We start from the raw sequence: 26139 nt of genomic DNA on the forward strand, positions 1-26139 counted from the left end.
TGCTACTAATTGACTATCAGAAGAACATGTTTTGAGGTCCTCCTCAAAACATTGATGGGTTGGAATCAGCCATCAACAGTGTTGTACCAGTTCTTGGGTCTTGATAGACAATTTGGAAAGAGATTTCCTTGTTTACGAAGTGAAGGACTAAGAAAGAATTAAATTAATGACCTTGGCCTCACTGGCAATCAATTACAAATCTCTATATCAGTAAGAGAATTGTAAAATTCAGAAGCAGTTTACATTAGACTTGGGAATGAATGATGAACTTTCCCCATTAGAGCTGCCATCATATGATTGGTGGAGATTGTTTAAAGAATCATTCTATCTCAGCCTCAAAAATTACCATGGGAAGATGGTATCAGTATCACTACTTAACAGATGAAGAATCTAATGCTGTGTGCCCATGGACACACAAAATTAAGCTGTTGGGACTTGAACAGCTCAAATTTTCTTGTTTCAGATCACCAGCTCTTGAGTAATAGGGAAATCTGGAGATTTGAAAAGTACTTGCACTGTCCACAACATGGCTAATCCATATGTGGATGATGCAGAATTGATTTAATTCACTAACAGGGACCCCATAATTATTTCCTGGGCTCTGGGTATATTAATGTGTAGGAAGTTGTACTATATGTTAATAAATTATGACTATTTGGGTAGGCTGAATTCATACTAAATCCATACTGTAGTTCAACAAAAAACAACATGTTTATATACATTTGGAAACTGCAATGATAAGAAACATTTGGAAGAAAGGGATTTTGCCCTAGAATAACACATAAGGAAAGCAGAGAATTAGAGTATATTGTTACTGAATGTTCCAGAGACTTCTAGTGATTTTAACACTTATTAAGTATAGCATGTTGATGGGGAGATTTGTTTCTCTAAAGATCACTTTGTTTTATTAAATCCTAATAGAAAATACCCTTGAAAGTCCTATCTCATTTATTCCTGTAACAAATTTATTGAGCACCTACCTACTATATGCCAAGAAATGTATTAGCCATCAGGCAGAGAGCTGTTCAAATGGTAGATATGATCTGTGCTCCTGTGAAACTTCTAGTGGGGAGAGCCAAACAATAAACAATATTCCTTTTTAACTCTAGGTTAATGCAGAAATGGATAAAGCCCATGTTGCTTTTGGGAGAGGTGAGTTGTGTCTCTGAATCACATGCATTTCATAGGGGGAAAAATGCCCAAATACTAAGGAGTAGCTCTTAGCCTATGTCCGTTCGCCTCAGCTTAAGTTGTTTTCCCTCCCACTGGCTGGGCAGCTTATTTGTGTTTTACCTGGTAAAACAGTAAATTTCGTACCTTCTATAATTGGCATTCTTCAAAGAGGTAGAACTTTGATTTTTTTGTAGAATATTAAAACAAGCTTTCTTAGGTTAAAGAAGTGATCTTACTACGAACAGCAATGGTTTCATGATGTGTAATTTCTTTATGTTAATCTTTCTGCTATAGAATGTTTCCTGGAGAAAGGTATGGTTTTTAGTAATAAGATAAATTTACTTTAGTCCTGCAAATAAGGTGAAATCTTATGTCCAGTATCTCACAAAGGAGAACTGACAGTGCCACTTTTGTATTTAATGTCAATCTCATTAGACAAAAATGAAATATAGTTCCTAGGGTTTCCAATTTAAAAAGTGAAATAATAAATATATTCACTCAAACATTTTCTCAGTGCCATATGCAAGTTACCATGTCCCGGAAGCTGATACAGTTTGAAGAAGGAAATATATAAGTACTGTAAGCCTGTGATAACTAAAAGCAACATACTAAAAAGTGAAGGTACAGATAATTGGAACAAATTTAATAGCGTTTAAAAGTGTATTTGGTAATTTCTCCAGGAGGTGGCACTGTTGAGTTATTTTTTCTTTTCAGACAGTAAGACAATAGACCATTCATCTTTGTGTCACCCAAACAAAGAAATATTCCTTTATAACCCCCTTTCCTCCCCCCACCTAATCACATGCTACTGGAACTGACTGTCTTGTGATCTACTCCCATAGTTGGCATAGATTTAAAAATAATCTTTTTTAAATTAATCTGATAGTAGTTACGGAAAGGAACAAATTGTTCACCAATTTTCATCAGCTTTATCTTTTCAGTCCAGTAACTGAGAACTTAAAAAAACTATTCTAGTGATTTTACTATCCTGCTCAGATGGCATTCAAAAACATTTTTCACTTCTCACGTCTTGGAAAAATTTTTTAATTCGTTGTCTTTTTGTTTGAAAGTTAATGTGACTGGAAATATTTTAATGTAAATATCGGGTTGGGTGCATTGTATCATTTTGCTCTACAATGACTATATCCTCATTTGGGTTTATGGCCAGTTTATAATTAAAAGTAATCTTTACTTGCTTTGAGTGTAATGACTTGCATATTTTGTATCTTTCTATTTGCTACCTTTTCTACTGAACAATTTCTAGCTTTCTGAAGGGATGGAGTCAGTAAGCTTAAGGATTCAGAACTGGTTTTACCTGTGCTACGTGTTGTAGAAGTTGTGTGTGCAGCTTCTGCGGTAAAGGGAACAGCGTAGGGGTTTTATTTTATTCATTAGAGGTGGATCGGGGTGCTAATTTAGAGGACATCACATACTGGAACCAAACTTGTCCGAAGCTCTCACTGCAGAGTTAAGGCACTTTGGTAAAATAAATGTGCATCTAGGAAATGATCATGTGTACAGTAGGCATTGGATCATTCTCTTGCCCCCCTTTTACCTGCCCCTAATGCCTAAGCTACATTCGAAGTCCTGGAAAACCTGTAAGTAATTCCGCCTTTGGCCTACCTCCCCTCAGAAGAGGAAGGTGAGAGAGACCAAACGTATGGAAAGACTATTCTTCAGGCTTGCAGGAGTCACGGATGTCCTGATGTCTGTCTCCGTAGGATGTGGCCCACATCAGTTCGCATTCACCTTCTTGCAGCAAGGCAGCTGCTTAGCAGACAATGGGCGCTCCAGTGAGCGGGGTTTATAAAAACCCGAAGCCCCGGTTCATGATGGAGCCCCCTTTTCCAGCTGAGCGAGCTCAGGGATTTCCTGGGTAGGTTTTCCAGGCTCTGCCTCACCGAAGGAATTTTAGGAGTGTCTCTGGGGAACAGGAGGGACGTAACCCAGCCCCAACTTGACGGCGCTAGAGGTGCGGCAAGGGGTCGCTACGCCAGGAGCCCCGGGCTCGGCGGGAAGGTATGAGAAGCTCCTACGTGAACTCCACAAGCCGGGCCCGGGAGACGCCGGGCGAGGCGGGGTTGACCTCAGCAGTCTCTGCCCGGTTCCAGCCAATCAGTCCCGCATCTTAGCATCCGAATCCAGGACCCCCGAAGCCGGAGGCGACGCGAGCCAATGAGGAGTGGGCCGGGGAAGAGGGACAGGCGGCCAGCCTATGGGGCGGAGAGGCCCGGCTGCGCGTATCCAAGGAGCGCCGCGCTCGGCTCGGGGGTGTGGCGCGCGCCGGCGGGGGTGGGCGGGCGCGCCGGGCGGCAGGTGTCGGCGTCGGCGGCATTCGGCGGCGATGGAGCGGCCCTGGGGAGCTGCGGACGGCCTCTCGCGCTGGCCCCATGGCCTCGGCCTCCTCCTCCTCCTGCAGCTGCTGCCGCCGGCGACCCTCAGCCAGGACCGGCTGGACGCGCCGCCGCCGCCCGCTGCGCCGCTGCCGCGCTGGTCTGGCCCCATCGGGGTGAGCTGGGGGCTGCGGGCGGCCGCAGCCGGGGGCGCGTTTCCCCGCGGCGGCCGTTGGCGTCGCAGCGCGCCGGGCGAGGACGAGGAGTGCGGCCGGGTCCGGGACTTCGTCGCCAAGCTGGCCAACAACACGCACCAGGTGAGCGGGCGCCGGGCCCGGGAGCCGCTCGGGTGCGAGGTGCCGCCCGCGTGCCCCTCCCGGCCCGTGCGCCCCGCGACTCCCGGAGGAGACCCCAGCCCCGCCGCGCCCGCGTCCCCCGGGCCGCAGCCCCGAAACTGCGGCGGGCGGGCGGGCGGAGTCGGGCCCGGGCGGCCGGTGGGGCTGTGTTTTGTCACAGGGGAGGCAATCTTAGAGTTCCACCGCAGTCTTTTTTTTTAAGTTGTCAAAATCTCTTGAACATCGTTTTTCGTCTGTATAAATAATCAGGACCCAGTAACGCTGTTAGGCCCCAGGAAGGTGAAGGAGTAATTAACTCTTGAGCGCTTGCAGAAGTTGGGCTGCGCAGAAGCAAAGGTGTGTCCTCTCTGGGTCAGTACTTTCCGGGTGGGAGAGGCGGGAGTTCAGGAGGCCCGAAGCAGCGATCTGGTCACCGTGTTTTAATAGTTAAGGGGACTAGCTTGGAAATGAGATGGCAATATTTATGTGATCTCTTTTACTGCTTCAGATTTGACCTTCTGTCATGGTACGGAAGTCTGACTAGCATGTCTATATCCCGTGGTGACAAGATTTTCAATAGTTAAGAAACGCATTGCACATATTCTGCTTTGAGCCAGCTCTTGGTCAAAAGACTTTCAAAATTATGGGATTTCTGTCCCTGGGGACAAGCAGCTCAACCTTTGCACACTACTGGACTGACAAAACTAATTATTAAGAAAGTCCTGGTTCCTTGCTTCAGCACAACTTGGGCATCTTTCTCCTATTTCTCTAAAATTAACAATTTAATCCTTGCTAGCCATATTTGCATAATGTATTTTCAATTCTATATCTTTTCTCCCTTGCCTGTTTTCCTCTTTCAAAGAAAATGAATTGCACTTGGGGGCAGAGATGGGTGGCCAAGGCTCTGTGCCAGCACTTGTCCTTCTGTAACCGTTTTTCAGCGTCAGCCAAGCCTCAGTCTCCCTTTGGACTGCCTGGTTATCTGGACCATACTTGTTACCTGTAATAGAATTCTCTGATCTGAGGACACAAGACACAAATATTCAGGAATAATTGTGCTTAGTGCATCCCGAGCAGCAGCTGTGTAAAGGTAGCCAAGCTAGTGCTGGAGGGTGGGACAGGTTGGGTAGAATGAGTACTGGGAAGTCTTCCTACTTGATGAGAAAAAAAAATCGAATAGACTTCCTTCTCACAGTGGGGGATTGAGAAAGGCTTTACAACACTAATGCTTAATTTATACTGGACCACTTCCTTCCTTGAGCTAGCTGGACACAGCATTCTTACTCCATATTTCAAATTCTTCTCTCGCTGGTTGACCTAACTTTAGGTCTGCTGCTACTCCTGGATTTAGATTTACTCCTGTTTTTCTTTTTCTCTTTTTTTGTGAGATAGAGTCTTACCTCAGCCTCCTGAGTAGCTGGGACTACAGGTGTGCACCACTATGCCTAGCTAATTTTTGTATAATTACTATTTTTTTTTTGACATAGGGTCTCACTCTGTTGCCCAGGCTGGAATGCAGTGGTGTGATCACAGCTCACTGCAGCCCTGACCTCCTGGGCTCAAGTGATCCTCTCACCTCAGCCTCCCAAGTAGCCGGGACTACTGGTACATGCACCCAGCTAATTGTTCTTTTCTTTCTTTCTTTCTTTTTTTAAGAAACAGGGTTTTGCCATGTTCCCCAGGCTGGTCTTGAACTCCTGGGCTCAAGTGCTCCGCCCACCTTAGCCTGCCACAGTGCTGAGATTAGAGGCGTGAGCCACTATGCCCTGCCTGGATTTATTCCTTGAGTCAGAGTCTTCCTGGTTAGTTTGAATTGATGTGTCATTTGTAATACATTGATTCCAAAGAAAGAGGTTGAAAAAACTGGCTCAGGGGTTCTAAGGCCAAATCTGTGGAAGAGTAGACCTAAAACCACTCATTCTTTGAAGTCCACATGTAAAGAAATTTTCTTCTATTTCTTTCATTTAGGTGTTTGCAATAATTTTTTTTTAGTTTTTCTCTCCCAGTCTTTTTTTCAGTGACCTTATTTAAAATAGCTATTTTGGCTGGGCACGGTGGCTCACGCCTGTAATCTTATCAATGTGGGAGGCCAAGGCAGGTGGATCACTTGAGGTCAGAAGTTCGAGACTAGCCTGGCCAACATGGTGAAACCCTGTCTCTACTAAAAATACAAAAGTTAGCCAGACGCGGTGGCATGCGCCTGTAATTCCAGTTATTCTGGAGGCTGAGACATGACGATCACTTGAACCCAGGAGGCAGAGGTTGCAGCGAGCCGAGATCGCACCGTTGTACTCCAGCCTGGGTGACAGAGTGAGACTCTATCTCAAAAAAAAAAAAAAAAAAAGTTTTTGCGTTTGTTAGTCATCCGTGGTCTCTTCTTCAGAGATCTCATCCTTTCTGTATCTGGTTAAAAAAAAAAAAAAGTGGAGCCTTTGTTTAATATCCTTTACCTTAAAAATGGTTAAGTAGTACTTCTTAACCAAGAATTGTTATGTAGTAGCCTGTTCTTCTGTTTATTTATTTGGTTTTAGAAGTCATAAAAAATCCTGAACTGTATTGAAGAGATCTAGTATTTTTGGACCGTTTATAAAACTGTGTGAAATAAAAGCATCAGCATGACAGAACAACTTTTTATCAGAGATATTGTACTTTGTACAACTGGGGAAGGAAGGTACATGTAGAATCATTTTTCCTACATAACATGACAGGATTCGAGTCCCAAGAAAAAGCAAAAGTTCATGGTTCTCTTATTTCTTTTAACTTGGTCCTGTTTCATTTCAAGCCACATTAATTCACATCATCAATGTATGTGAATGCCCTCCAAATGCCTAGATCTGTGCTAGATGCTGGGGTGCCAAGATACAAAGAAAAGATCATTCAGACTGGAGAATGAAAAGCCTCAGAAGGTTATAGCAAACTACTAGACCTGTGTCTGTGGCTTATGAGGATATATTAGCATTTAACCTGTCTTCTCAAGAAAGCACGGTAAAGCTAAAGCATGATAGTGCGTTTATATTATGGTTTAAGGAGACCGGTGTCCTGATGACCACTCAGGCTTCTCTGTCCATGAAATCCAGCAGGTTTTTCTCTTTGCCCAAGCCTCCCTTTTTCTCTCAAAGGTTTTTTTTCTCATATCATTTCTTTTCAATCTATTAATTTAAAATATATTTAAAGTGCATTGGGTTTATTACACACAGCATATATTTTTTCACATAGAAGTCCTAATGATTAAGTGCTTTATTTTAGAAGTTGAGGCAGGAGAGGAAAACATTTTCCTTTCTAGTTACAGTATTACAAATTAGCTATAATAGACTCATGGGAAAGTGGAAATAAAAAATACTGGCTATTACTAAAAAAACAAACAAAAGGGATGACAAGAAAACGAAGGAGAAAGATAAATAGTTATAACTTTCCAAAAATTAGGCTCCCTAATTTTGTTCTAAGGGTTTGACTTACCATGGTAAGGTGGTATAGCACTGCCTTATCTGGACTGTCTGCATTTGAACCCTGGCCATGTCACTGTGTGATCCTGGGTGAGTTACTTAAGTTTTCTGTGTCTCAGTTCCTAATCTGTAAAGTGAAGATAAGAGCACTTAATTTGTAGGGTGGTTGTGAGAATTAAATGAGTGTGTGTTAAATTATATATACATAATATATACGTATATGTATATTATTGTATAAATATATATTTGTATTACATAATATTAATATATGCATATGTAATATTGTATTTGTAATGAGTTATAGTATGTATTACAACATATCACATTGTGTTGTATAATCTATACATATGTAATAACTCATTAGAAGAATGTCTGGCACATAATTAGCACTCAGCAATTAGCTGTCATTTATAAATGCTCTCTTCCTAGACTCAATAATCTTCCTTTTGCCTGGAACTCAAAACTGTTTTCATGCCACATTTTTAACTGATTCTTTCCTTCAGCTGCTTGGAGTATTCATGACATGTATAACCTTTGTACATGCGTGAAATTGAGCAGGCCTAGAAGACTTTATTGTTGGTTGCTAAGTTGGATTGCTTCAAAACATTTCTGCTGTAAGCACCCCTTTGAGGGTAGGCATGAAACTGTCTTAAAGGAACAGATGAAATGCCTTGGCCAGAGTTGTGGTGGTGGCTGACATAATTTCCTTACTTCTCATTCCTGTGTACAGACCATTTGACAATTTCCTTAAAACTTTTTAAACTTATGATGAATAAAGCCAGGAACTGTTGCTTATTTTCTGTCCTCCCTCTGCTCCTGTCACTAACTACTTCTTTAAACATAACTTCCCAACTTCTACTCCAACTTTAAAGCATCTGGTTCCTTAAATAAACAGGCCCTGTAGAGAGGCCGTGTTGTATGGGGTGTCAGCTCTGGGAAGAATGCGTGTGTTTGTTTGCTGGCGCTGGCAGGGTTGAGTCCAAGCTGACAGGACTGAGTGTGCCTGTCAGAGGCTTCAGGGAGCTGCCGCTGAAGCCCTCGGCCTGTTGTTGTGGATCGCCAGACCTTTGTAACATCTGGAAGTCTGAAGGTCAGTCCTTTAATGCCCCGGAACTTCCTAACTGCCTCATTTCTTCCAATACTTGGCCTCTCTTCATCCTACCTTCCCTAGCACCCCCAGCCGTCTAGCTTATTTAATATTCTCTTGAGTTCTGTTTCTTCCATTCAGCTTTGGATCAAGGAGTAGGAACTCTGTAGGATCTCCTTCTTGGTCCTGGTTGAGCAGAGTGAGCGAAACCCTCACGAAGAGTCCTCTCTCATGCAATGTATAGTCAGACCTTTAGCCCCTAGAGGGATGTTAAAATGACTTATGCATTGGATATTTCAGTAAGAAGTATCAGCAGATTTGATGAAGTGTAATTTATCTGGGGAAAGGTTAGTCTTCATCTGAAGTTTGGTTGGGATGAGAGTAGAAAGCTAGCCAGGTATGACAGATGGCTCCAAGGGAATGCAGTGTTAACAATTAGGTAAGTTCTCTGCTGACTCAAATATTTGGCTCTGTGCACAGTGATTTTTAATTAGAAATCTGAGTCTCATGTCTGCTTGTGGAAATAATTGGAAGAAGGCTTATGTTCTGTTCAATTTCTAATGGCTATTTTCTTTTTGTGATTATTAACAACAATAATAGGCTTTCTATCCTGCTGTTTTGATCAGATCTTTCATGTCAGGGTCACAGATACTATTAGCAGTTTCTTCTGCACTCTGCCAGTTTCCAGTCAACTCTTGTCAACAGGCATTGGGTTCTCAGTGGGTGACTGCAGAGTCTGCGTTCCCCAACTTTGTCCCAGTTGGTCTGTTACCCTTGTGTGACCATCACATGCTGGGCAGTGCTTAGCACCAAGTTGTAATGGTCAGAACGGGGGAGTAACGTTTGTTCTTCTCCCTCCTTCCTACCTAATCCTACCCCTCAATTTTTTTTACAGAAAGTGAACTATGTTTTGAGGCTGCAGAAATGAGGCTCAGATATTTTATATAATTAGGAGCTAATATTAAGGCAGACAAAGCCATCACATTTGACATGTAATTTAAAATACAGCTTTTCTAGAAACAACAAAACTGTGGCAATGGCTCTGACAATATTATGAACTAGATACTGCATTTGTAGATTTCTACAAGTTTCAGTTCCCTTTCTCTCCTTTTGTCATCAGTGTTTTTATTGCATCTTTTACTTCTATTTTTAAAAACTTGGTGAAAACTTGTTCTTCCCACTGTGTGGTCTCAGTGATTTGTATGCAGGTGGATTTGAGGATTAATGGGGCTTGAAGAACAAGCTGATCAATTTCAGTCAGTTCTAGGCAGCTTTTTTGTTCTTGTTTCAATGGTGACTGCAGTCAAAGTTGGGTGAGTAGTATGTTGCTTTGAGATAGTTTGGTTGAATGAATGTTCATGACAGATTCCTCATACCTATGAAAATTTTTAGGTGAAAGATGGAGGCTGTTTTTCCTTCTCTATCCCCAATCTCAATCTCAGGAAACCACAGTAAAAACAAAATCCTTCCACTCAGAACCTGTCGTGTTTTGCCGAGGAAGTTTTCTGTGAATGTAACTTATTTTCTGTTTTGTGTTTTGGTCTCTGGCCCTCGATTCCTCATCTACAGCACAAGAAGTTTTGGACTAGCTTTAAAATTTCTTTCAAAAATTCTATGATTCATATGGGAGAGGCCAGAGGTTGTGATCACAAATGTTTTCCTGGCTGATTCCAAATTTAGAAGCAAACTGTGGCTGTTTGACTTCCCAGTCAAACTTGAACATAGCATGGATTTCACATTTAGGGGTGTTTTACTACCACCTCCAGAACTTGCTTCAGTGAAATATGCGTGTTCTTAAAGATAGCAGGAGTACTTTTTTTCATGTAGTTATGAAAGACATTTTTCTCTTTTATTTTGGGGGTAATATTTTACCGTTTGTTCCTTGTTGGCTGAAAAATCTAATGCTAATAAAAGCTACTAGCTTGAATAGTCCAAAAGCAAACCCAACAGATAGCAGTAAATTCATTTTTCTTTTTCCCTTTCCTATAGTACTCTGCCAAAACTGGGGCTTTTTTTCTTCATCCTGGCTGCCTGTGTGTTTGAAAATAGATGGTCAGCTTACCATAAATATATTCACATGTAGAAACTTATATGTGATTAATTGGCTTGATTTATTTTTATCAGAAGAAAACGTTATGTATGCTCCTTCTCTGGCTTATGAATACTATCCGTCTTATGTTTGCTTTGGATAAGCATTTTAGTCTTCCTGTATGTCCTAAAACGCGCGTGCACATACACACACACACACACACACACACACACACACACTTTCTAATATTGTACTGAAGCCAGTTTGCAAGTCTGGTTCCACAGTACAATTGCTCTGAAGGACCAGGAGAAATTGAACTGGGAAGGAAAATTTGTATTAACTTCAATAATTCCCAGACAAGTTAGTTCAAATCATTTTTATCTAGTATTTGCTATTTGTCACAAAGGATTCAAAACATAAATATGTTGTATACAAAATCTCAAAGAGATGTCTCAATACCCAGATTTCGGTCCTGGCTCTGCTGCTTCATAGCTGTGTGATTATGGAAAATCACTTAACTTCAGTGGTCTTTACAGTTGTTTTTTAAACTAGAGCAGCAGCTCTTAGGATTGTTTGGAGGGTCAAATGAGAAGTTTTATCAACGTGTTTTGTTAGAGGTAAAGTACTATATAGATGCCATTCATTTAGACACTTACTGAGCTGCCTGCCATGTACTGAGTGGAGTCCAGACCTGTGCATAAACAAAGCAAAGCACTGGGGCTATCTTAAGGATTTAGGTGTTCAGAGATGTTTCACTGGGAGTTTGGAAGAAGGCTTGACCACTGCAGTGCAGTGTTCTGGGAAAGCCCTCTGGCTGAAGAGAGAATCAAAGTGGAGGTGATTTTTAGGGAGATCTGTAACGGCACGAAGGAAGTAGGAAAATCCAAGATATGTTCAAGGGATGGTCAACAGAAACTTTATTTTAGGGTGAGGTAGTTGATGGGGAGTATGACTAAGGTTTCCAGGAAAACATATAGGGAAGTTAAAAAAAAAATAGCTCTTTTGTGGGGGATGGAAAGAGAGGAGGGGCATGGGTAGTGAGTTTGGCAAAAGGACTTACTTGTGAAAGAGTTTTAACAGATAGTGCTAGACATGAGGCTAGAGCTGGAGGAACCAGAGGTAGAAATGGGGAGCCAAGAAGAGTTCCCCTTTCAGAGGCCGGCCATTGCTTTGGTCTTGGATGTGAAGGTTCCAGAGGAAAGCAGAACAGAAGGTGAGGCAGACCATCCTTTATACTTGAAGTGCTAACGTTTCCAAAAAGCACTCCTAAACTTCTGGACCTGGTTGAAGAAGAATGTGAGCCAAGGCATGAGGAAGCCAGGAGCTGTAAGACAGTGATGCCTATGAACAGATTTTTCTGAACATTTGTGAACAAGGATAAGGTTGAACTCTTGCTGATAATGTGCTTAATGGTTTGAATCATGGATTATTGGGCCGATTAGCTGGTCAGAGCCCTTTTGCTGATGCGGCTGGCTGACTTGCTTACTGGCCAAGAGCTGGGAGTAGAACACAGATGTCCCAACATGGTGCTGCATTTGGAAGTGTTTCATAGGAGTGTTGAAATCAATGCATTTGCTTTAGGGATAAGGCAAAGTTATGAGATCCCAGTTATAAGTAATATAGTTGTGAATTCTACTCTTTTTCTCAAGGTCATAGTACCCTCAACAGAGCTCAACTAGCCTTTCTAGGCCTCAGTTTCCCGTCACATAAAATGGAGGATTATCATGAAGTTTTGAAGGGAAGATATATGGGAAAATATTTTGAAACCTTGAAGTACCGTATGAGTATGATTTGTATAATTCCTTAATAAACCTGCTGATGTGTCACAGCCCCCACAGGGCCTGCTTGTCAGCCAGGTGATCCTGATAGATACAGCCCTTGAGCCAAACCCTGAGGAGCATGTGTATTAAAGCAGACGGATGAGGCATAAATGCGTTTGGTTTATCACTTGGCAGAGTTGGATGACAGGCTTGGGTGGGGGTGGCAAGAATTAAAGTGAGTCAAGATTGGCAGAAATGTAAGACGTGTATGTAGTGGTTTTCTTCTTTTTTTAAGCCTTTGTGATTATGTCAAACTTTTGTTAATATAATTGATGATGGTTTGAGGCAGTAGTTTGGGGGAACAGGATCTCAGGTATTAGATCTGGATTCAAACTTCAGTGGTGACCATGGACAAATTAACCTCTCTGAACCTTAGATTTTTCATCTATGAAATGGGAGTACTAATACTACCTCTTAGGGTCATTGTGAAGATAGTACAGGATTTAGTGTATATTCTTTTGTTGAGGATTTCTTGTAATGATTTTCACTACAAAGCTTCTGACACATTACCAGTTAGATGCTTAAATATTTGTACATGTGCTTAATTTTTTTCATATCTCTAATATTTCTAGAGAATTATTATAGGTACTCACAAGAACTGCATCTGGATTAAGACATATTAGCCCTGGCTAAGCAGGGTGACTCACACCTATAATCCCAAGATTTTTGGAGTCTGAGGCAAGAGAATCACTTGAGCCCATGAGTTTGAAACCAGCCTGGGCAACATAGTGAGACCCCATCTGTATAAAAAAATTTTTTTAATTAGCCTGGTATGGTAGCATATGCTGGTAGCCCTAGCCACACAAGAGTCTGAGGTGAGGGGATCACTTGAGCCCAGGAGTTTTGAGGCTGTCGTGAGCTATGATTGCGCCACTGCATTCCAGCCTGGGCAACAGAGCGAGACACTGTCTTCCAAAAATACAAAAAAATTTATTAGGGGTAGGTAGTGGTGCACATCTAGAGTTCCAGCTATTTGGAAGGCTGAGGCAGGAGGATAGCTTGAGCCCAGGAGTTCAAAGCTATAGGACACTATGATTGCATCTGTGAATAACCACTGTACGCCAGCCTGGGCAACATAGTGAGGTCCCATATCTAAAAGGAAAAAAAAATGTACTACTTGTATCACTGGACTCAGGATGAAAAAAGAGGAGGGTGGGAGATAGGTTTAGGCAGAGATCATCTATTCAAAATGCCTTTCTTTCTTTTTCTTTTTTTTTTGAGACAGGGTCTCGCTCTGTTGCCCAGGCTGGAGTGCAGTGGCACTATCTCGGCTCACTGCAACCTCCGCCTCTGGGGCTCAAGCAGTTCTCTGCCTCAGCCCCCCAAGTAGCTGGGATTACAGGTGCCCGCCACCACACCCAGCTAATTTTTGTATTTTTAGTAGAGATGGAGTTTCACCATCTTGGCCAGGCTGGTCTTAAACTCCTGACCTCGTGATCCACCCACCTCGGCCCCAAAGTGTTGGGATTGCAGGCGTGAGCCACCGCGCCCAGCCCAAAATGCCTTTCTTGAAGCTATGGGAGATAGAGAAGAAAATAATCAGATTAATAATCAGAAAACAATAATCAGATACCTGGTCATCTGGTTATAATAGCTTCAAGCATATATGGTTAAATAGTTTTTGTTTTGTTTTAAAACAAAATTTTAAATTTTAAACAAAATTTAAAAATTTAAGAGACATGGTCTTTACTGTGTCACCCAGAGTGGAGTGCAGGAGTGTAATCATGGTTTGTTGTAACCTTGAATTCCTGGGCTCGAGTGATCCTCCTGCCTCAGCCTCTGCAGTAGCTAGGACTACAGGCACGTATCCCTGTGCCTGGCTAGTAAATAGATTGAAATAACTTAAAGTTATTTATTTTTATTTATTTATTTTTTGAGACTGAGTCTCACTGTTGTCCTGGCTGGATGGAGTACAGTGGCATGATTTCAGCTCACTGCAACCTCTGCCTCCTGGGTTCAAGTGATCCTCCTGCCTCAGCCTCCAAAGTAGCTGGGACTGCAGATGTGCACCACCACACCTGGCTAATTTTTGTATTTTTAGTAGAGATGGGGTTTCACCATGTTGGCCAGGCTGGTCTTGAACTCCTGACCTCAGGTGATCTGCCTGCCTCAGCCTCCCAAAGTGCTGGGATTACAGGCATGAGCCACTGCACCTGACCAAATTATTTTTTAAAGACTATAATTTAATAACAATTTTTCTTCCCCTTCATTAAGCTTTAATTTGTTAAGAGTTAATGACTCTGGTTTAAGTTGATAGCTCTGAAATAGCACCTTGCATATTTCACCCCTTTCTTTAACTGAGCAGCTGCTGTTAGCTTTGCACTCTACTGATCTCTGTGAAGTTTCAAGAAATATTAGTGAAATGTGGTAGGTACTTCTTAGGAACTTTGCTTGAAAGAATAGCGGACCAGAATGTTGATGGAATTATTTTTTATTATGTGCATATTGCTTTTTTAAACTTTTAACAATTATTTAAAAATAGAGATGAGGTCTTACTATGCTGCCTAGGCTGGTCTGGGATTCCCGGGCTCAAGTGATCCTTCTGCCTGGGCCTCCCAAAGTGCTAGGAGTATAGGTGTGAGCCATCACACCTGGCCTATGTGCATATTTATTTAACCTACTATTTCACCACTTCCTGGCCTATATTAACCCTCTGTTCCAGTTAAAGTGACCTTCTAACCAGTCCCTTCAGCTCCCCATATGGTCTGTTGCTTCTCCATCTTTGTTTTCATGGGTTTCTTCCTGTCTGAATGCCCTTCTAGCCCTTGTTAGTTTTTCCTGTTCTCTTCTATAATTTTGGACTGTGCCATGTAATACAACACTTCTGTCTTGTGTTCAGTTTCATTTATAGAAGTTTTATTCCCTAAATGATAAACTCCTTAAAGGTAGGGCCCAGCTTGTACTATGAGTCCTTCATCACTTTTGCCTCCCACAATGCTGAAGAAAGAGTAGTCATGAAATGTGTAGTCTGGAGTCAGACAGACATGAGATTGAAACCTTGCTCTGCCACTTACCAACTTTTTGACTTTGAGCAAATTACTTAACGCCTCTGAGCCTGCTGCTTTCTTTATAAATTAACAGTGAGTACCTTAATATATAATACTAATATAATAAGTGCTTAGTAAAGGTTAAATATTATTGTTTTTCTTTAATTCAGCAGTTGTTTGTCAAGCACCTATACACATGAGGCACTTATCAGGTCCTGGGAACTGGTGTAGAACACCAGACCTCTGCCTTGATGGAACTTTATGGACCAATAGAGAAAATGGCACTAAATGATATATAATTATAAATGTAGTAATTACCAAGAAGAAAAATAGTAACGACTGGAATAATTGACAGGTCTTTTTTAGTCTGGGGCATTAGGAAAGATTCACTGAGAAATTATTTAAACTGATACTTGAATAGAATTTTGCCAGGAAGAGTATCTCAGGCAGAGAGAACAACATGTTCATAAGGCCTGGGTCTAGAAAGAGCTTGGCATACTCCAGGATCTGGAAGAAGGCCAGTGTGGTTGTAGCAGAGGGAATGGGGGAAGGGGTTAGCGCCCACACCCAAGGGATAAGCGGCAAGCCTTTATGGTTCTCTCGGCTCAGTCAGCTGGCAACTGGAGCATATCTCTTTGTCACTTTCTTTTCTTTAAAATGAACTAAGATATAACAATTAAATGCAAAAATTATGAAATGTAGCTATTTATTGAGAAATGAATTGTTTCATGGAAGTGACTTTCAAAAACTAAGCCTACCCTTTTATAAGTGCCAAAGGTTTTTTGTTTGCTTGCTTTTTTAATGGAAATCTTTCTAATATACTTCTCTGCCTCCTTGGTCAACAGTATGAGCCTAGGTCACTAAGAAGAGAATAAATTATGCTATACCAGGACTGCTGTGGTTTGAATGTGCCTCCCCAAATTCATGTTTTAGGAACTTAATCGTCAATGTAACAGTATTAAGTGGTGGGTCTTTAAGAGGTATTATATCATGAGGGCACCAACTCATGAATGGATTAAGGCCTTTATCCCAGGAGTGGGTTAATTATAATAGGGAGAGAGTTTGGTCCTATTTCTTTTCTTGTTGTTGTTGTTGTTGTTGTTGTTGTTGTTGTTGTTGAGACAGAGTCTCACTCTATTGTCCAGGCTGGAGTGCAGTGTTGTGATCTCAGCTCACTGCAACCTCCGCCTCCCAGGTTCAAGGGATTCTCGTGCCTCTGCCTCCCAAGTAGCTGGGATTACAGGGGTACGCCACCACACCTGGCTAATTTTTGTATTTTTAGTAGAAATGGGGTTTCACCATGTTGCCCAGGCTGGTTTCAAACTCCTGACCTCAAGTGATCCACCTGCCTTGGCCTCCCAAAGTGCTGCAATTACAGGCGTGAGCTACCATGCCTGGCCTGGTCCTATTTTTTTTCTGTGTCTCCTGTGCTTGCTTCCACTTTCTGCCATGGGATGATCCTCTGCAGATGCCTATGCCATACTCTTGGACTTCACAGCCTCCAGAACTGTGAGCTACATAAACGTCTTTTCTTTATAAATTGCCCTATCTTGGATATTCTCTTATAGCAACTGAAAATGGACTAAGACAATGACTCACAGTATTTTAATGTGGTATGACATTTAATACCCACAGGAGCTGTTGAGATATGTGGGGCTATCTTCTCCCATTTCAGATGTCCTGGATTATAAACTTAATGCCATTGTCTGCCTGTTTGCTTTTTTGCTGCAGAAATGATATTCCCTTTGTAATTCCTCTTGTAATATCCTCTTCCTCTTGCTGTTGTCCCTGTCTGTCTCTACATATATCACCCTCAAATTTGATTTGCTTCCTCTCTATGCTGAGAAAGCAGATTTCTAATATTAGACAATTCTAACCAGTTTAATAAATTGAATTAGAGTGATGGTCTGCAAATTTCTCTTAGAAGTCAAATGCACAGATTTTTAATGCATGATAGTGACATCAGAGGTCTCCTTGCTTCTTTTCGGTGAGTATCCGGGTTGCTGAGGCATCTGAATCATGGAGGTTGCTGTTGCCCCTCTCCTTTGAACACTGGCTTATTGTGGAGCAGGGAGCTGATCTCGAAAACAACAAAAACCCAGATACATAGCAGTTGAAAAGCAAACTGAGTGGCTAAATTATTGATGAGTCATAGAATTTTAAAGCTTAGAGAGACTGGAAAGATTGTCATTCTAGCCCCCGCACTTCGGTAATGATGTCAGGTTGTGCTGCCCAATTTCACGCAGCGTTTTGTAGAGCGGGAAATAAAATTTGGGTTGACTGATTATTAGCCTGGTACTCTCCTCTGTATCATGCTCCCTCAGAAAACTCTGAATAATTAAATAGATTTGGAAACTTGTACATTATTTTGTAGTTAATTTTTTCATTTCCAAGAATAGACTTCATGAGAACTGGGACATTTGTGATCTTATTTCTGGCTCATGTTTTATGATTCTAGCAGTGCCTAATTTAACAGAACTATATTCTGTTAGGATTTTCTTCCTGCCTGCAAAAGCATCACTCAGGTTGTGTTCTAGGCCTCACTGGGGTTTGGAAGCCTAATCCTAGATCGGCAGTCTGTATGGGATCACCGATGCCTTGCCTTTGTAATTCTCAGTTTTACCCCTGAGGAAATGGATTCCCAACAGATAAGATGATTTGTGCTTACCTTCCCAACCAGTTAGTTACTGAGCTAGGCTTAACGTTCTTTTGTAGTTTTATTTTCATTGTGACAGGCTGACTTCTGTAGATTAAAAGTCTAGTATGTTTAGCCTTTATTTTTAGATTTCTGTACATAAGATGCCTGTTGATAGGTTATCATCTTCAGTAGCTCAGAGCATGTATTATCACAGCACATGGTAGGCATGCAGACATATTTGTTGAAAGAGGGCAGGTATGTGAAGAATGCCATCATTGAATTCACTTCCTTCTTTGCTTGTCAAAAAGGCTGCTCCTGATGGGGTCAGGCCATCAGCAAGTGGCTTTTAAGCTGGGCCTTGCCTTGGGAAAACTGACCCACATGCAATAGTGCAGGTGTTAGTTTTTTCAGTGTTTTATTTTTGATCATGTGTGTAACTAAAGATATAAGTTTCTCATGACTGGATTTTTTTCCAACCTACAGTGACTCTTGGGACCAACTTTAAATTTTCCAAGCTTATAGTAACAGTAATTTAATTTGGTTTCTAGTTTAATTAGATGGGAAGATGGTTGTTTCCATGAAGAATCTTGTGAACAGAACCTAGGGGGTATTCAGACGATCGTAGAAATGAACATTGTGCTAATTCATGAACTCTAAAGTGTGGGGGCCCCCTGCTTTAAGATGGTAGGCAATAAATGCTTGGATGAGTCTTATATCATCCGCTTTCAAGGTGGATGCATTTTAGAGAAGGTAGTACAGGCTGTCCCCTGCTTTCTAACATAATGAATTCCTGAAAACCTATTTGACAGTCAGATGGCAACTATAAATGCCAGCCAGTTACTTCTGCTTCCCAGAGCTCCTCTACCGAGGGCAGTAGATGGCTGTTGGTACCATCTGGGACACCAGAAATCACTGTTCAATAGGTAATGGACAAAAGGCTCTGAATGTGACTCTGAAAAGGAAGTTTAGTGTTATCAGTCATTAATGATATTAGGAGGGCTACCTTACATCAAGACCACCTATGTTCCTGTGCCTCAGTGTAGCAGGGGCTCTTTGACCTATCCTGTAACCTTCTGGTATATCTGTTAACTAGTGTAATATAAATAAGAATAAACTAACATGCGTCCAGGCGTGGTGGTTCACACCTGTAATCCCAGCACTTTGGGAGGCTGAGGCAGGCAGATCACTTGAGGTCAGGAGTTCGAAACCATCCTGGCCAGCATGGTAAAACCCCGTCTCTACTAAAAATACAAAAATGAGCCAGGCATGGTGGCATGCACCTGTAATCTTAGCTACTGGGAAGGCTGAGGCAGGAGACTTGCTTGAACCCAGAAGGTGGAGGTTGCAGTGAGCTGAGATCATGCCATTGCACTCCAGCCTGGGCAACAGAGTGAGACTTTGTCCCAAAAAAAAAATAAATAGATAAACTGATATGGTCTATGTGTACTTTTTATATCACCCTTTCCTTTATACTTTTTCTTTCCTTTCTTTTTTTTAAGTAAAAATAGCTTACTTATATAGTTTTATTTTTAAAATGATTTCTGCCAATTGGAGGTGGGATGAGAGTAATTTATGGACTCTAGAAAAACTATAAAGAAGAGTGCACCCCTATCAATTCTATAATACCACTTAAAGACAGTTGCTATTGATATTTTAAAGGGTATCCTTCCAGATACCTTTTTTTTTTTTTATTTTTTAAGGGACAATCTTGCTCTGTCATCCAGACTAGAGTGCAGTGGCACAATCATGGCTGACTGTAGCCTTGACCTCCTGGGCTCAAACAATGTATCTGGGACGACAGGTGCTTGCTACCATGCCTGGCTAGTTTTTATTGTTGTTGTTATTGTTGGTTTTGTGGAGGCAAAGTCTCACTATGTTTCCCAGGCTGGTCTCAAACTCCTGAGCTTAAGCAATTGTTCTGCCTCATCCTCCCAAAGTACTAGGATTATAGGTGTGAGCCACTGTGCCCGGCCCCTGATAACATTGTAACCATAAATATGCACATATGATGTCACATGCTGTTTTGTAGCCTGCTTTTTACTAATATGCTCTGAGTATCTTTCAATGTCAGTAAATACCTGAAACATTTTTGTTTTGGGTTTTTTAAATTTTTTTAAATGTTTCTTCTTTTTTTCCTTGTTCTTGAAACATTTTTAATAGCACCTGATATATTGTTGTATGGCATAACATAATTTACTTAACAAATCTCCAGTTCTTCATTTATAATATACAGGTATAGTAATATCTCATGAGGTTATGTGGATTAAATAATAATGTGTGTAAGATACCTAACACAGAAGATGACATGTGGGGAATGTTCAATAGTTGTTAGCTGCAGTAATCACCCCAACATATGACATCTTTTATAAAGGTGTGTGATTATCCCCTTATGACAAATTCCTAAGAATAGGATTTGCTCAGGCACATGATACGGACGTTCTCAGTTTTTATTTGCATCACCAAATAGCTCTCCAGAAAAGTTGCAGCAATTTATGTACTCCCACCCACCACCGTAGAAGAAGGTGCTCTGGTCCCTATGCCCTCACTGGATACATTTTGTCAAGTCTTTTAATCTTTGCCAAGTCTGAAAGGCAAAAATGTCATATTTTTCTTTTTCTTTCTTGGCTCACTACAACCTCTACCTCCTGGGCTCAAACCACCCTCCCATCTCAGCCTCCTGAGTAGCTGGGACTACAGGTGCACACCACCATACCCGGCTAATTTTTTTTTTTTTTTTTTTTTGTGGAGACAGGGTTTTGCCATGTTGCCCAGGCTGGTCTCAAACTCCCGGGCTCAAGTGATCCTCCCGCCTTGGCCTCCCAAAGCCTGGGATTACAGGTGTGAGCCACTACACCGGCCTGTTTTTTTTGTTTTAGAGATTAAATAGCTTTTCAAATGTTTATTGGCCATTTCTTTGTCCTTCTATGAATTGGGTGCTCATGTTCTTTCCCTATTTTCCAAAAACCTGTTTGAGGTTTTGGCCTGTTTCCTACTGATTTGAAAACCCTTTCTATATTAATATTTTGTCATGTTACAAATAATTTTATATTAATTGAAACCCTTTCTATATTAATACTTTGTCATGTTACAAATAATTTTTTCCAGTTTTTTTCAGCTTTCTCTTTGGTGTTTTGCAATTTAAACTTTTTACATAGAGTAAATCCTTAAGTATGAGTTCTGATTTTTGTACCATTTTTATAAAGGTCTTCCTATTCCAAGGTTATAAAAATATTCGCTTATACTTCTAGTATCATTTTTTGACACAGGGTCCCACTCTGTCACCCAGGCTGGATTACAGTGGTGCCATCACAGATCACTACAGCCTCGAACTCCCAGGCTCAAGCAATCCTCCCACCTCAACCTCCTGAGTCGCTGGGACCACAAACTCATGCTATGCCACCACACCTGGCTATTGTTTTTTTGTTTGTTTTCTTTTTTGGTAGAGACAGGGTCTCACTATGTTGCCCAGGCTGGTCTCAAACTCCTGGGCTCAAGCAGTCCACCCACCTGGGCCTCCCAAAATGCTAGGATTACAGGGGTGAGCCACTGTGCCTGGCCATTTCTAGTATTTTTATAATTTAATTTTTTTACATTTAAATCTTCGCCCTATATGGAATTTATTTAGGCATTTTAAGAAGGGAGTTAGGAATTCAGCTTTTTATTTTATTTTATTTCCAAATAGCCAGTTTTTCCAGTGTTCTTATAACACTAACTTGAAATGCTAGCTTTATCATGTGCTAAAAGAAACCTCATCCATTCCTGGATCTGTTTTGCTCTATTGATTAGTCTATTCCTGCGCCAGTAACTCTGTCATGGGATTAATAAATTTTTCCAAAAGTGGCAATAATTTCATGCTCATCTGCTCCTGGTAGAATCAAGCTGACATTTCACCCAGCTACTCTTAAACTTCTTGGCTTCTGTGCTTCCTATCCTAGGGTAGGATTAGGTCATCTGAATGACTGTATTTGCTCTGGGCTCCTCAGGGTACTGGCTTTTGGACTGTTAAGCACAGAAACAGCGTATTTACATAGTTTTCCTTAATTTTGACCTGTTTCTAGATCATACGTTTAGCTGACTCCTTAGCAATATGAAGTGACCAGATCGTGTTCTCTTTGTGCCAAATGAAGCTTGTCCAACCCACAGCCCGTGGGCCACATGTGGCCCAGGGTGGCTTTGAATGCAACCCAATACAAATTCGTAAACTTTCTTAAAACATTATGAGATTTTTTTGTATGTTTTTTTTTTTAGCTAATTAGCTATTGTTAGTGTTAATGTATTTTATGTGTGGCCCAAGACAGTTTTTCTGCCAGTGTGCCCCAGGGAAGCCAAAAGATTGGACACCCCAATAATCTGCCTCTTAGGCGTGCTACATTAGAGCAACATAGCTATTTTTTTTTTTTTCTTTTTGAGACGGAGTTTCACTTTGTCACCCAGGCTGGAGTGCAGTGGCGCAGTCTCGGCTCACTGCAACCTCTGCTTCCTGGGTTCAAGCAATTCTTCTGCCTCAGCCTCCTCAGTAGCTGGGCCTACAGGTGTGTGCCACCACACCCAGCTAATTTTTGTATTTTTAGTAGAGACGGAGTTTCACCATATTGGTCAGGCGGGTCTTGAACTCCTGACCTCAGGTGATCCACCCGCCTCAGCCTCCCAAGATGCTGGGATTACAGGTGTGGTGTGAGCCATCATGCCTGGCCTCCAGTTATTGTTTACCAGAAACAAAACATGCTTCACCTCTCCCCACACTCTCCATTTGAATTATCATTTATACAACTAACACGTAACATCTTTATATATATATATATAACATTCACTCTACCTTCTGTTGGCTGGACTCTCTAACATAGTACTAGATGTTTTTATATGATTCATTATTTTGATATTATAGAACATTCTTCGGTAATACTGTGTCAGAGGTTTTGGGTTTTCCCTTCCTATAGGGATTATTCCGCCTTTCAGTTATTTCCAGCAACAAAGCTTTATCCTCTGCTCATATTTCATTTATTCTTCTTACTTTGCCTTGATTACAGCAATTGAGCCATAACTTATTGGCTCATTATTTTCAGGCCTATGTATCATCAGACACCTTTCCTGTCTAAGTGATCCAGTGGCCTCTCTCAGCTTTCTTTGGGTCTTTCAAGCAGGAGTACTATTTCTAAAGTGTCTTCTTAAATATATTTCCTTTTCACTATTTTTATTTTCCTTCTATTTCAACCTTAACTTTCTTTATTCTGACCTTGAGATTCTTCTTCTTATTATTCTTTTAAATATAGACCGGGTCTCTCTCTGTTTTCCAGACTAGAGTGCAGTGGCATGATCATAGCTTACTGCAGCTTCGAATTCCTGGGCTCAAGTGATCCTCCTACCTCAGCTTCCTGAGTAGCTAGAACTACAGGTGTGTACCACCATGCCTGGCTGATTTTTAAATTTTTTGTAGCGATGGGGGCGGGGTCTCACTATATTGCCCAGGCTGGTCTTGAACTCGTGGACTCAAGTGACCTCCCACCTCAGCCTCCCAATGTGCTGGGATTACAGGCATGAACCACCATACTCAGCCTGAAATTCTTTTTTTATTTTAACAAGTCTTAATAGCATTTACTGTATACTCAGCATTTTACTAGATGGTGATATTAATAGATTTTATTTGTGGTGTTCTTTGAAAATTTTCAAGATACTTGCATATTATCTTCCTGTGTGTTCTACCTGCACCGCTGCCTTCTCTCATTGCCTTGCTCTTGCTTATATCTGCCTCCCAACTCTGTAAACTCTGCTTAAATCTCAGTAGTCAGACCTTTATTTCTTCACTTGAAATTTGAATTTCTCTTCTATATAGACTATCCCTGCTCAGTGCCTCTAAACACTTCGACGTGTTCAGGGCATCTTTACCAATGTTTAGCTACGTGAAGTTAATGGTAATACAATGGGAAGGAGAGGAGTAAGGTCACCATCATGTGTGAACATCTAAGAACACATACCAGTGTATAACAGTGTCTTGGCTGGCTGGAAGAGCATAGGAATAAACGCTATTCAGCCATTATTTACTGAGACAGCAGTAACCGTGTTAGAAGGAAGATTACATACAGATCAATAATGTTAGTTCAGGACAAACAGCTATCATGAGTTAAAAAAAATACTAAGAAAAAGAAATAATGTTAGTAGCAGGAGTTTGTGATAGCCTTTTACAGAGATGTTTGTGGAGCATCTAATAAATATAAGACCTTGTGCTAGGCCTGATGGGTAATACCAAATTATAGCGTCTGCCATTAAGAATTTATAGCATAATTTGAGAGGAAGACAAATATGTAAATAGTTCTACATGTATAGTTTACATGTACGTATAGTTTACATTTATATATAAATATAAATATAGTACCAGGAGTGTCCGTGAATGCTGTGAGGATAATGCTTAGGAAGAGGAGATCACTTTGAGCTGTGATAATTACAAACCAGAATGGTTGGTTTTACAGTGAAAGATGGGACTTAGGCTGTCTTTCAGATCTTTTTCACTGGTATAGTCTGTCCCCTGTGGCTGTCAAAAAGAAACACCCACAATAGAATGCTGAGGAGCAATGGACAAGTGCAGAAACACAGAACTTTTCCTTTTTGAAACTTGCATTTTTCAACTTTTAGATTTAGGGGTACATGTGCAGGTTTGTTACCTGGGTATATTGTGCGATGCTGGGATACAAATGATCCCATCACTCAGGTAGTGAACATAGTACCCAAAAGTTAGTTTACCAGTACTCACCTGCGTCCCTCCTCTAATAATCCCGTTTCTGTTGTTGCCATCTTTATGTCCATGAGTACCCAGTGTTTACCTCCCATTATAAGTGAGAGCATGTGGTATTTGGTTTTCTGTTTCTGTGTTAATTTACTGAGGGTAATGGCCTCCATCTGCATCCATGTTGCTGCAAGGGACATGATATCATTCATTGTATGGCTCCATAGTATTACATGGTGTATATAGACCATATTTTCTTTATCCAATCCACTGCTGATGGGCACCTAGGTTGATTCCATGTCTTTGCTATTGTAAATAGAGCTATAATTAACATAGTGCATGTGTCTTTTTGGTAGAATGATTTGTTTTCTTTTGGATATATACCCAGTAACAGGATTGCTGGGTCAGATCACAGTTCTCTTTTAAGTTCTTTTTTTTTTTTTTTTTGAGATGGAGTCTCCCTCTTGCCCAGGCTGGAATGCGGTGGCGCGATCTCGGCTCACTGCAAGCTCCGCCTCCCGGGTTCACACCATTCTCCTGCCTCAGCCTCTCCGAGTAGCTGGGACTACAGGCGCCCGCCGCCACGCCCAGCTAATTTTTTGTATTTTTAGTAGAGACGGGGTTTCACCGTGGTCTCGATCTCCTGACCTCGTGATCCGCCCGCCTCGGCCTCCCAAAGTGCTGGGATTACAAGCGTGAGCCACCACGCCCGGCCCTTTAAGTTCTTTGAGAAATCTCCAAATCGCTTTTCACAGGGCCTGAACATTCCCTCCAACAGTGTATAAACACTCCCTTTTCTCCACAGCCTCACCAGTATCTGTTTTTTTGTGTGTGTGTGTGATGTTTTAGTAATAGTCATTCTTTCTAGTATGAGATGGTATCTCATTGTGAAACCTGCATTTTTGAAAAATAGTTTCACTTGCTATAGAATTACAGCTTGACTGTTTTTTTGCCAGTACTTTAAATATGTTACTCCACTGTCTGGCTTGCATTGTAGGAAGAGTCGGCTATCATTCTTTGTTTCTCTGTATGTAATGTCATCTTTTTTGTGGATGCTTTTAAGATTTTTCTCTATTGCTGATTTTAGATTATTTGACTATGATAAGATGTGCTTTGGTGTATTTTTCATCGTGTTTCTTGAGCTTAGGGTTTCTGAGCTTCTTGGATCTCTGGGTTTATCCTTTTCATCACATTTGGGGACATTTTGGCTATTATATCTTTTCTTTTTTTTTTGAAACGGAGTCTCACTGTCGCCCAGGCTGGAGTGCAGTGGCGCAATCTCGGCTCACTGCAGGCACCGCCCCCTGGGGTTCACGCCATTCTCCTGCCTCAGCCTCCCGCGTAGCTGGTACTACAGGCGCCCGCCACCTCGCCCGGCTAATTTTTTGTATTTTTAGTAGAGACGGGGATGGTCTTGATCTCCTGACCTCGTGATCCGCCCGCCTTGGCCTCCCAAAGTGCTGGGATTACAGGCGTGAGCCACCGTGGCTATTATATCTTAACTTTTTTTTCTGTCTCCAGCGCAGCCTCCTCTAGATGCCCTGATTGCATATATAATCAGCTGCTTGAAGTTCTT

At 41.4% G+C, this 26139-nt stretch overlaps 1 protein-coding gene across 3 annotated transcripts in view; it reads left to right on the forward strand.

The window, feature by feature from the left end:
* The first annotated feature begins 3445 nt into the window (after positions 1 to 3445).
* Positions 3446 to 26139, forward strand: part of SORT1 (sortilin 1) — an 88237-nt gene continuing 65543 nt past the window's right edge. Inside the window, exon 1 of one of the 3 annotated variants that reach the window (XM_055114907.2) lies at positions 3446 to 3823. In XM_055114907.2, the coding sequence (XP_054970882.1) occupies positions 3518 to 3823 (306 nt within the window). In that variant the 5' untranslated portion in view covers positions 3446 to 3517. Of the gene's footprint in view, positions 3824 to 8300; positions 8375 to 26139 lie in introns of those variants that run through there. The other 2 variants (XM_034932867.3, XM_055114918.2) reach the window with 2 other exon arrangements.

This window comes from Pan paniscus, chromosome 1 (genome assembly GCF_029289425.2).
Source record: "Pan paniscus chromosome 1, NHGRI_mPanPan1-v2.0_pri, whole genome shotgun sequence".
Classification (NCBI taxonomy): domain Eukaryota; kingdom Metazoa; phylum Chordata; class Mammalia; order Primates; family Hominidae; genus Pan; species Pan paniscus.